This window comes from Xenopus laevis, chromosome 7L (assembly GCF_017654675.1).
Source record: "Xenopus laevis strain J_2021 chromosome 7L, Xenopus_laevis_v10.1, whole genome shotgun sequence".
NCBI lineage: Eukaryota > Metazoa > Chordata > Amphibia > Anura > Pipidae > Xenopus > Xenopus laevis.
This window is the reverse complement of record NC_054383.1, coordinates 45153393-45166735: the sequence shown is the minus strand read 5'-3', so window position 1 is coordinate 45166735 and position 13343 is coordinate 45153393. Positions and strand designations below refer to the sequence as shown.

At 41.6% G+C, this 13343-nt stretch overlaps 1 protein-coding gene across 1 annotated transcript; it reads left to right on the top strand.

Moving 5' to 3' along the window:
• Positions 1-216: 216 nt before the first annotated feature.
• LOC121395463 (myoferlin-like) lies at positions 217-12135 on the top strand. The gene is given in 5 exon segments (XM_041569027.1): positions 217-226; positions 1238-1333; positions 1413-1522; positions 6713-10880; positions 10883-12135. Coding segments are annotated over 5 exon segments (5637 nt in total).
• The last annotated feature ends 1208 nt before the right edge of the window (positions 12136-13343 follow it).

Below are 13343 nucleotides of genomic sequence, written 5' to 3'. Positions count from 1 at the left end.
CTTTGGCCCCTGGCGTAACGTTGCAGTTTTTTTGCCACGTCTGAGCCCGCTTTCTGCCTGTCCGCAGAGTTGGTAGTGACGTGATGCGGGTCGGGGTTTCTGGATGATGTGAGTGGGGAGGTTGTTTCCGCACTTTTCTTGGAGAATGTGGAAGAGGACCCCGCACTTGGTTTGTGGGTCGGAGCTTTGTTTCTTTTCATGTCTACCCCTATGAAGATGGATGCAGGTGGGGCCTTGTAAATAAAGGAGACAGGAAATAATGTTCCCGGTAGAGTGCAGGATGATAAGCAGGATAATGAGGGCACGGGCACTAAGTCAGGCTACAGCACCGCCATATTACTTAGGCCATTGCTTAGATGGAAGTCTTGAAATTGGGTTGAGCATGCAAGATCCGAAAGTCACTGTCTGTGCTGCCCCTATACTGCCGCCGCGCCAACACAGTGGGCCAATAGGCAGTCGATCCAGCTAAAGGGTTAATTTGCGGCCAGACTTGTGGGTAACGGTGGATCAGGTGCAAAACTGTTTGCCATATGTGGTAAAACAGGGGTCAGGTATGGATGCTGAGTTCAGCAATCACCTGGGTGCACATCCACATTAGCAGTGGGTCAAAGTCTCTAGCACAGGCCTGTGGCTGATTAGTATATAGGGCCCTGGGTACAGCACCGTGGCCGTGGTATGGGCTGCAAAAGGGGTCCCACGGCTCCAACTCCACTCACCCCTCTTCTGGTGTCCCCTGCCGGATCAGCAGCAAAGTCCTCTGTGCCTTCCGTGTGTTCTTGTAGGGAACCGCGCCAAAGGTATCGCGCAGGCGGGAGTCGCAAGTACGCGAGGCCGCGGCTCCGCACGTTGTACTAGGCCGCAGTAGGAACTCAGGCCGGCGACGTGCTGGGAGACCGGGGATTGCTGCAACAGGTGGCGGACAGCGTTCCAGCCCTCGTGGGCTTACTTAGCAGTTGGGGATTTGAGCCTGTGTGGGTGGATGGGGCGCCGGGGTGGTTGGAGCCCCAGGAGCGCCACGAGATGCGTCTTGCCAGCAGACCAGGCCAGCCACGCCCCCCGAAGTAGACTTTTCTAGGGGGGGTGACTCTGCCTCAACTGGTAAGATTGGTTCCTGCTCCATTTTACCCAGGCCCTAAACTGGGCTGCCTACCTTTCTCATGAGGACCCAGGCTTACCAGGCTACTTCCACTAGCTGTGAAATACCCCATTTTAACTTCCCCTGGGGCTTCTTGTAAAGGTACCCTCCGCAAACTGCAACGACAGACACACCCTTCTCACAGGGAGGGGGGGCGGGATGCTGCGTCCTGCTGCTTCCATGTCCCAGCGCTGACTGGTAAGTTTTCTGTGCGGCTCTGCCTCCTCTACGAATCCCGGGGAACCTCTCAGCCAATCCCGGCGTGCCTTAAAAAAAGGGGGCGGGGAGTGGCCATTTCCTAAGCCCCATCAAGCCCTGCTTCCCTATGCGGCTCATTGGGTCCCAGAAGAAGAGGCGATTAGTCGCCAAGCGTCAAAATCTCCTCGTGTGAACTAAGCCTAAAATGTATATACATTACATCAGTTCATGTTACATTTACTTGAAGGTTATTTCTCCACTGCCTTAGCAAATTTCATCGGACCTTAAGAGTTCATTTTCCTAAATAAAAATCCACAAGCCAAATAAATACATTTTTAACGTAATGTTGGTCGAACTATGAACCACAATGCTATATGAACTTTTGAAGGTAATGGCTGTACTAAACACAACTGGCTAAATCTCAGGTTAAGTTCTGCTGATTAGTGCGTTCTCAATGTAAAGATCCAGAAAGCCTCTCTATAAAAAGCTTAGCTGTGAAATCGCCACCTCTACTAGAGGATTCAACTTTCTCGACCCCTTTATCTTCAGCTGTGAAACGTCACCCCCTATTGCACTCTACAAAATGCCTTGATACCACAGTAGTTTCGCTGCCTGAGGTGATCTGACTGTTGTGCTCCCTCATTCTACATTTCAAACTTCTTGAGGTGCAGCCCACATATTGTATTGAACAAGTGAGCAAATATACTTCAAACCTAGTATTGCAGTTTATATATCGTTTTATCTCGAAAGATTTAACTGTACTACTGCTAATAAAATAAAAAATATATACCTAAGAGTTTTAAAGGGTATTAAACAAAGCAGTGTAGACCAAGTGGCAGATCATTATATGATGTTAACAGTTCAAAAAATGTCAGGCTGAATGGTCGGCCCCCACACATTTTCACCTCACCAAATCTGGCCAAAGTTTGGACACCCCTGCCCTAATGTGTATGGTGTCTTTAGCCCTTAGGTTTTCTCTTGCATTTGTCCAGTTTCCTTCCTCCCTATCATCAGAACTCTATTAAGGTCCGATACCAATATTGGCTTTTTATCGTATATAGCAGCTGGTCAACTCCAGATTGTGGTTTAGACAGAGCACTGGCACCAAGGTGTTTCTAGCAGCTGGTCAACGCCACAATGTGGATAAGACTGAGCGATGGTGATTTTTTTTCTGTGTTTCGTGTACAAAATGTAGTCAAATATTGCATATAAATGCCATTCAGCCTTTAAAACAGGAAATTATTTATTGATTTATGTTAATTGGCTGGGGTTTAAAAGCTCCTTGCTTTTTCACAACAGCTCCTGAGTTAAGGGGAAGTGCACCATGGTCTGATTACTCAGTCACATTGTCTACTGGGGAACTGCAAACTTAGAATGCTAATGGATATTGTAGGAAGGGAATTATTCACAGGTGTTTTTGGCTGGGGCTTGAAAGCTCCCTGATTTCTCACTAGAGCTCCTGAGCTAAGGGTAAGTGCTGGTCTTACTACTCAGTCACATTTGTTGCTAGGGGGCTTGATTTTAAATGCACTACAAACTTAGAATGCTCACAAATAGTGTTGGACTCATAAACAATAAGGGAACTTGACGTGGAACATGAGCTTACATATTTTGGCCAAATTGTGACACTAACACCTAATTTTTTTGTAATACTTATTTTGAAAAGCAAACTTCTGTTTCCAAATATTGTTTTTTTATTGTTTATAGGAGCTGGCCAACTCCAGATTGTGGGTTAGACCGAGCGCTGGCACAAGGGTATTAGTGCTAGAGATTTTTTTCTGTGTTTCGTCTACAATGTTTTGATTTCTTTGACACTTTGGTGGATATCAATAGATTCATTGGGAAATTGTTATTAAAGAATACTTTTTTCACTGCCTTCTGACACTCCAACTTACATTCACTTGTTTGAGTATACAGAGCCCCAATATCCTTTTTCGGAGTTAAATAACTTTCAGGAAGTATGCAGTGCCATACAACTCACAAAATTACAAAAACACAGTGACCCTAATTTGGGCAAAGTGGGATGGTTACTTATTATGGATGCGAATAAATTCAAATCCAAATCAAGCTTTTACCCAGTCCATCTTAGAGATGACACTGTTAATTTTACCTTTGGGAGTGCCAAAAGTTAGCCACCTCCAAGTGACTACTTTTACCTACCTGACTCCCCGGGCTTGTGCTTCTATCAGCATGAAACCGCAGCTGCGTTCTTCTAGCGAGCACCAAGGAATGATCCTCTTCCTGCATATTTGGGTCTTCTTGCAGCTGCACATATGCAATATAGTAAGAAGCCGAAGTTTAATTTTGCTCTACTGCGCATGCGTCTGCCCCTGGGAAATTTCCTTCCTGAACCAATAAGTGTATTTTTTTGTTGTAATTGTAACCCTTTCGACTGGGCACCTGGTACTTAGTAGCGCAGTGCCTCCACCTAGTGGGATCCGGGAATGACCTACGGTTGGCCCCACTAGGAATACAGTAATAACACACACTATTGGTTAAACTAAATTTACAGTTTATATAAAATAAATGGGCACCTAATACATGCAGCACTCTTAACCAGTGGCAATAGGGCCTCACTAACTAACTTGCTAGTGCAATCTGTCTAGCTAACTAAGAAAAAAGGTAAAGTCCTTTAATGTCCTTTAATACAAAGCCTGTTTATCTTCAGCACTCTTTAGGGTACTGTCCCTTTAAACAGGATACTCACAAATCCTCTTTGGATACTTCAGAGCTCTCTTTAGGTGAATCCAGCACATTCAGACATACAGTGCGATTACCAACCCCTTTGGATGCTCAGATAGGAATCTCCTGCTGTTTGTTCCTCCAGTTTGTATTCCTTTCACACTCCCTGTCTTTCCAGGCACAGTATGTGGCTTCCATGTGCCAGCCTGATCCAAATGAATGCCTTTGGTGCAGCCTCTCAGCTCTCTGGTCCCACCAGCAGCTCTCTTGCTTCCTTCTCTGTCCACCATGCGGTTCTCTATGCCAGGCTTTCTTCTTTTGCCAGTCTCTGTGACTTCCTTTTCCTGCCTGCCACTCCTTAGCTGCTGTGTCACTTCCTACTGCACTGAATAGCTGGTTGCTAGGTAACAGCTTACAGCACACAGACACAGGCTCTCTGCCCTTACAGGGATAAGTGCAATGATTTTGCACGGATTCCCTACATAATATTGGTGTGTAGGCAGCTATTTTAGGTAATTTTGACCGGTCATGTGCTTTCATAAAGAGCCAGTGCTGCAATATGGAACTGCATTCTGACAGGCTATTGTTTCTCCTACTCAGTGTAACTGAAGCTGTCACAGTGGGACCTGGATTTTTACTATTGAGTGTTGTTCTTAGATCTACCAGCTTGCTGTTATATTGTGTATATAGGGAGTTGCTATCTGGTTACCACCCCATTGTTCTGTTGTTAGGCTGCTGGGGGGGGGGTGATATCACTTAAATTTGCAGTGCAGCAGTAAAGAGTGACTGAAGTTTATCAGAGCAGAAGTCACATGACTCGGGGGTCCTGGGAAACTGACAATATGTCTAGCCCCATGTCAGGTTACAAGATTAAATATAAAAAAAACAGTTTGCTCTTTTGATAGCACGCCACTAAAATGAACATAGCACCTATTCTTAACCACTGAAAGATTTTATTTTGGAAGCTATACAATTTTTATTGACGCGCAACTTTTTTTTCCTTTTTGTTTTTTGAAAATAACTTATATGTTCAAAATGTAGCATGGGTATGGGGGCCAAATTCACCCCATCTTTTGCAAAATTGTATATGGGGTGGCAGCAGAAGAACTTTATTTATAATAATTTTAACCCCTTTCATCAATTTATTAAGTTCTTTGGCCACTACATAGAAAACGTTATTCTAGTATGGTCGGGCACAAATGATCAGTTCCTTCAATTTTATAGGTACTGTATATCAATGATAATTTGAATCTTAAATTCACTCATGAGATGAACCCCAAATCATGTGAATTGGACAGTAGTGATATCTCTATATAGCAGAGATTGTACTGCTAAGTCAAACTCTGTTTCTTGTATTCTGACCTACATTCCTCAGTATTTTGCCATTGGGAATATTGTTAAGAGGAATCTAGCAATACTGGAATGGTTGTGTCCAGAAAATCTAGGACACTTAGAAACATTTTATCTTCCAGTATGGTCCATACCCATAAGAACCAAAGTAGCTAACTCACAAGGGCTCTTTTAAATGAGGATCACATAAATGTATTACTTGTCAGTACATACAAGTGGGCAACAGATTTTCCTCCAATACCACAAAAAAAAACATTTAAGACAAAACAATCTGTAACACACATAACTTGATAAATTTAATTTGGTGTCAGAATATTGGCAAACAGCATGTGGGCCCATGAAAGGTCCCATGAACAACATAAGACATAACACTGTGACCAATGTAGTTAAACATTTCCATATGTGTTCTTCCAATAACACTTTTCTATATGTGTGTGAGGGTGTACCTTAACCAAGGGGGAGATTTAACAAGGGGGAGATTTAACAAAAAGATTATTACATTTGGAAACCATTATTCACTTTTGCTACCAGATTTCATTTAGGCATGAATAATGAACATGATGTAACTTGATACTTCTAATCCAACATAATTTTATAATTCATTATATGTCTCATTAGTTACATTTCCTGTCAATACTTCCCTAATGATGTATATTTAGTTTGTGTATTTAATTTATGAATTGTTTACTAAGTTTTGATTTGCCTTCAGACTGAGAACACCAATAACGATGTCTGTATATTATATTATGTTTCTACATTGTTTATAACATTTTTGATGTTTTGATTTATCGTCAACATTGAGAGTACCAATATGGCATTTAGCCCTCCTGCTGGGGGTTAGTTAACCTTGATGAGGTAATTTCAATGGCTATTTTTATGACTACTATTATAGGTAGTTTGTAATGCAAACTATACAGTTATTACAAAAACATGTTGGCTAGATTAGATTTTTACTTTTAATCCCAAACACCTGGGTTGCCATGGTAACTATTGTAACAAATACAAGTGTAGCCAATTTAGAGATCATTTCATCTGAGACTACTGACATAGATAGTTACCTCCTAAGAACTCTGTGTCATAGTCTTATCATATTAAATTGATCTTTATCTGATCATCTGATCATCACCATCAGTTGACTAGATGGAGGTCTCCAAGACTAGAACATTTTTCAGAACTATTACAAAACCTTTTCGGATTACAGGAAAATTATTCAATAAAAAATCAAAGGAACCAAAGGATTTAGAAGAGATTGTAGCTGAGGAAGGAAGAGCTGTAGTGAGGGAAATAGCTAGCGTCCCTAAGCAGCAAACCAACCAGCCAATTTACATTCCCACGCGAGTGAAGGAGAATGAAAATACACAAGAATTTAAGATTCAGGTTCGGATAATAGAAGGACGACGGCTGATTGGAAACAATATCAAGCCAGTTGTAAAGGTTAAAATTGGACACCAGACTGATCATACGAGAATATCGTCTGGCAATAATCCTCCTTTTAATCAGACGCTGACTTATGACATGTGCCGATCACTCTCAGATCTGCATATGGAGCCTATAACCATTCAGGTACTTAGGTCTCGTGTGTTTAGAGCAGACAGCCTTATTGGTGAATTTAAGATTGATGCTGGATTCATATATGATGAACAAGGTCACGCCATTATGAGAAAATGGGTTGTCCTGAGTAATCCTAAAGATACAGGCTTATCAACAAGAGGCTATCTAAAGATAAGCCTCTTTATCCTTGGAAGAGGAGATCAGCCACCGACTGAAACTACAGGACACCATGAAGATGATGATGTGGAAAATAATCTACTGTTAACAAGTGGGGTAGCTCGGCAGACTGTTACGTCTGTTGTTAAAATCTACAGAGCTAATGATATTCCCCAGATGGATGATACATTTTTTAGAAGCATGAAGAGACTCTTCAAGTCAAATGGTGACAAGAAGAATTTAGCAGATCCTTTTATAGAAGTTGCATTTGCTGGGAAGAAGGTACAAACGAAAATAATAAAGAACAGTTGCAGTCCCATATGGAATCAAGCCATCACTCTGCCTATGAAGATTCCATCAATGTGTGACAATGTTAGGCTTAGAATGTATGACTGGGACAGAGCAAATAAGAATGACATAGTGGCAACAGCCAACTTGGCCCTGTCCAAGATTTCTTTACCAGCTACTGGTTTAGAAGGGACTGGGCTAAATGACGTTTTTTTACCAACCTTTGGACCAAGCTATATAAACCTGTACGGAAGTCCAAGGGAGTTCAAATGCAATTCCGACCACTATAATGAACTGAATTATGGAAGAGGAGAAGGTATCTCGTATCGAGGAAGGATCTTAGTGGAGCTTACTTCTACATTGGATGACTCCACAAAAAAGATTGAAGACATCTCTCAACAGGATGTTCTTGCTGTTGAGAAATACCAGTTTAAGCGAAAATATAGCCTATGCGCAGTATTCCATTCCGCTACTATGCTGCAAGATGCCAGTGAAGCCATACAGTTTGAAGTGATCATTGGCAATTATGGCAACAAATTTGACAGCACCTGTAAGGCACTGCCATCATTAACACAATATAGACAACCTCTATTTGATGGCAACTTCTACTATTACCTACCATGGTATGCCTCAAAACCTGTAGTGGCATTAACACCTTATTGGGAAGATATAAGCCACCGTCTGGATGCAGTGAATATTCTCTCTGCGCTTACGGATCGACTGCAATCTGGCTTATCTTCCTTGAAATTGGCACTACAAACAAATCTTACTGAGACAGAAGTTGTTTCAATATGGCAGAGTTTATTAGACCAGCTTATTGAAGATGCTAGGAAACCACTGCCTTCTATGGAAGGAAATATTCATGTTAATGAGTTAGACGTGCATCGGCAAAAACTTCGAATATCTGCATTAACCCACATCGGGGAGGCAGCTACTAAAATAAGAAGGGAAGTAACCGATGTAAAGTCAACTTTAGCTATGATTGAGGAATGGATAGACAGATTACAACAGCTGTCTGAAGAACCACAAAACAGTATGCCAGACATCATCATCTGGATGATAAAGGCAGAAAAGAGAATGGCCTACGCCCGTATCCCTGCCCATCAGATTCTCTTCTCCAAGACTGGTGGAGAGACATGTGGCAAATTCTGTGGAAAGCTACAAACGATATTTCTTAAGTTTCCTCTGGACAAGAGCGAAGGCAGGCATGTTCCAGTTCAGTTGCGTGTGAGCCTCTGGCTGGGACTGTCTGAAGCAGAGAGTGAATGTAACAATTCCGTGCAAGGGACTTTTAGTGTTCATGCAGAAATGTATGAAAATCAGTCACGGTTATCAGGTAAATGGAGCTCCAGGTTCCTGCTAAACCACCACAAATTCTCTGATGCCACCGGAACAGTGAAGCTAAAAAGGAAAAGCTTTGTGGTTCCTGAAGGCTGGAAATGGGAAAGTGATTGGCAGGTCGACAATGAAAGGAGCTTACCACATGAAGATTATAACGGGCACTTACAAATTATGGTTGAAGTGTTTGAACATGAGAGGCGGCTTTCAAATGGAAAATGGGAAATGCCAAAAGAAGCATACACTAATGCTACTGGTGAAATATTATCTTCACCAGATAAGATTGACTGCCCTCTTGAATGGATGTGGGACGACGATATGTGGAAATGTGATGTTAACCGGGCTGTGGATGAAAATGGATGGGAATATGGAAAGTCTTCCTCTCCTGATAACCAGCCACAGCACTGGGTTTCATCAGAGAAGACGTATCATACCCACCGACGTCGAAGACTGGTGCGCAGGAGATCTAAAGTCTCTACTCCCAAAGAGGAGGTTATGCCACAAGAAAAGGACAATGGATGGGAGTATGCTGCAGTGTCAGGCTGGAGATTTCATACCGAGAAATGTAGCACTGACACTTTTCGTCGAAGGCGCTGGATAAGAAATTTGGTCTCTTGTGGTCAAACATCTTCCATATTTAACCTGGAAGGCAATCTTGTGCATGTAAATAAACAGAAAGGAGACCAGAGAGACTTTTACAGGGAGCATGTTCCATTTGTTTCCTGTACATATGACAGAGCTTACACGTACCATCTTAGATGTTACCTGTATCAGGCTCGTGGGCTCACTCCAATGGATAGAGACAGCTTTTCAGATCCATATGCTCACGTCTCTTTCCTTTACCAAAGCAAGAGGACACAAATAATTAACTGTACCCTTAATCCAATGTGGGACCAAACATTAGTCTTTAGTGACATTGAAATTTGTGGAGAGCCCCATGAAACAGAGCAGAATCCCCCTAGCATTATTATTGAACTATATGACAGTGACCCAGGGGGAGAAGATGATTTCCTTGGCCGAAGCTTATTTTTCCCAATGGTGAAGCTGAACCCAAATCTAAGTGACACCCCAAAACTTTTCTGGTGTCCGGTTACAATGGGGAAAAGACACTGTGGCGACATCCTTGTGGCCGCAGAACTTTTGCTTCAAGAAAACAATGGATACGTTCTCCCTGTTCTTCCATCGCAGAGGGCACCAACTATTTATATGGTGCCACAAGGAATCCGGCCTGTGCTACAGCTAACTGGCATTGAGATACTTACTTGGGGCCTAAGAAATATAAGTCATTTGGAGTCTGCAAGATCTGCAACTCTTGTTGTAGAATGTGGTGGAGAAATGGTTGAAGCTGCAATAACTGGAATATTGAGAAGGAATCCAAACTTCCAGAGTGCAGTTCTTTTCATGAAAGTGTATTTACCACAAGAAGAAAGATACACTCCACCCATTGTTATAAAAGTTATAGCCAAGAAGTATTTTGGAAGGAAAGAAGTTGTAGGGCAATGTACTATTAAGCAGCTGGAAGTATTCCACTGTGATCCCTACACCATGAATCGTCCAGACATTAGAGTTGCACCTATCACTACATGCCCCAATGTTGTGATAGACATGGAAGGTGCAGAAGAAACTCTACTAGCTAAAGAAGAGGAAGATGATGTCGATTGGTGGGCAAAGTACTTTGCCTCTAAAGGAGAACACGACAAGGCTGACCTGTACACTCAGAGGAAATATGATACCTTAAAAGTGTACGACTACGAGTTAGAGAGAGTCCCAGAGTTCCTCGGACTTACAGATTTCTGTCAAACATTCAGGCTATATACAGGGAAGGCTACATATGATGATGATGAGCCAACTGTTGCAGGAGAGTTTAAGGGATCTTTCTGTATGTATAAGATCCCAAAGGATCCAGATGCCCCACTTCCTCCACAGTACTTCCGTGAGTTGCCTGATAGTGGACCTCAGGAGTGCATTGTGCGGGTATACATTGTGAGAGGCATAGACCTGCAGCCAAAGGATAACAATGGATTGTGTGATTCTTATATCAAACTGACCTTGAACAAGAATGTGGTTACAGACTGGGTAAACTATGTACCCAACACATTAAATCCAGTGTTTGGAAGAATGTACGAATTAAGCTGCATTATACCACAAGAGAAAGACCTGAAAATCTCAGTTTATGACTATGATGCACATCGGGAGATGACAAAGTCGGTGAAACAACCATCGACCTTGAAAACAGGCTCCTTTCTCGGTTTAGAAGCCATTGCGGACTGCCAGAAACCTACTGCATATCTGGAGTAAATCAATGGCGAGATCAACTGAAGCCATCTGAAATCCTACAGAACTTAGCCAGATGTAGCGCAATACCACCTCCTGTCTATGAAGATGACGGGAGAACACTGATATTTTCTGGGTTACGGTATACTTTAGCAAGTATTGAAAAAGCTCACAAATTCATTGGACCAGCAAATGAATGTCTTGCTTTACAAGCCCTTCGAAATCAGGGAATGGTTCCAGAACATATTGAGACAAGGACATTGTACAGCACTTGCCAACCCGACATTCCACAAGGAAGAGTGGAAATGTGGGTGGATATTTTCCCAAGAAGCTTAGGACCTCCGGGACCTGCTGTCAATATCATCCCTCGCAAACCTAAGCGATATGTTCTACGTGTGATTGTCTGGAACACCAAAGATGTCATACTTGATGATGTTAACATCTTTGGAGAGAAAACGAGCGATATTTTTGTCAAAGGGTGGCTTCTTGGCAACGAGGATGATAAACAGAGAACATTTGTACATTATAAATCTCTGGATGGAGAAGGCAACTTTAACTGGCGATTTGTCTTCCCATTTGATTACCTCCCAACAGAACAACAGTGCATCATTTCTAAAAAGGAACATGTATGGAGTCTTGATGCAACAGAGATAAAGCTGCCACCCAAACTTGTTGTTCAGATATGGGATAATGATAAGTTCTCCAGAGATGACTACATAGGATGCATTGAGCTGGATTTAAACAATGTTATTATACCAGCAAAACAACCAGAGAAGTGTTCTCTGAAGTTAATGGACAAGCCAAAGATGGTTTCTTTGTTTAAAAAGAAATCCATGAAAGGATGGTGGCCATGCTATATAGAAACCAATGAAAAATGCAAATTAACAGGCAAAGTTGAACTGACATTAGAGGTCCTTACGGAGAAAGAAGCAGAAGAAAGAGCAGCTGGCAAGGGGAGAGATCCCCCAAATACAAATCCAACTCTGAGTGAACCAATCCGTCCAGAAACGTTAATTCTTTGGTTCCAGATCATTTTTAAAATGCTTAAATTTACTGCAAGAAAGCATAGAAAGTGTGTGATTGTAGCAGTCATTGTGCTCTTTGTACTTTTCACTCTCTTCTTCTTGGGCAATATCATGCCTCTGATTCTCATGAAACACTGAGTGAAACTGCTACGAATAAAAAAACAGTATGTGGAAGAAGAAGCATGAGAGAGAGAGAGAGAGAGAAAGAAAGAAAGAAAGAAAGAAAGAAAGAAAGAAAGAAAGAAAGAAAGAAAGAAAGAAAGAAAGAAAGAAAGAAAGAAAGAAAGCAGAAACCAAACAGAAGAACTTGATACCAACAAATGAAGCTGAACTTCAAAAGAACAAGAACTAATACATGTGGTTTAGGGTGGGTGGTGGGCCAAATCACATGACAGAACAAACCATCTTAATACTAAATAGAAAAGTGTGTGATTGTAGCAGTCATTGTGCTCTTTGTACTTTTCACTCTCTTCTTCTTGGGCAATATCATGCCTCTGATTCTCATGAAACACTGAGTGAAACTGCTACGAATGAAAAACAGCATGTGGAGGAAGAGGCATGAGAAAGAAAGAAAGAAAGAAAGAAAGAAAGAAAGAAAGAAAGAAAGAAAGAAAGAAAGAAAGAAAGAAAGAAAGAAAGAAAGAAAGAAAGAAACCAAACAGAAGAACTTGATACCAACAAATGAAGCTGAACTTCAAAAGAACAAGAACTAATACATGTGGTTTAGGGTGGGTGGTGGGCCAAATCACATGACAGAACAAACCATCTTAATACTAAATAAAAAAAAAATTAAAAAAGAAAGATGTAAGGAGTCATTTATTATTAGTATCAACACTAAAGATAAACTACAACTCTCTTGGAGACTCTAAATATATCAAATATGCCAACCACACAGAATAAAGACTATTTTCCCATAGGTCCTGAGTATCTCAGCATAATGATTAACAATGTGCAACAACAATTTCTTGAAATCTTATACATTTTATTTACACTCCACTAAGGTTAAAATACCCTATCCCATAAAAACAAATAAACATAGCACAGCATTTGGAGGGGCACCTCAGGTGAATAATATATCATGTATTTATAGTTGTTTGGTTACCACTGCGGAGATACTCGGGACCTACGGGAAAATAGTTTTTATTCTGTGTGGTTGTTATTTACTGTTACCCTGGGTAGAAGTGCAAGTGTGTGGCCCTTAGCAGTCATGCACCTTTGGTTCGACTGTGCCCAATGCTTCATTGTGGATTAAATCGTCATTACTTTTTGTTTCCCTTACTTGAGATGTGCACTCTGTTTGGGGGGAAACAATTGTTTTTGTTTTGTTATTTCATGCCCACTGCAAG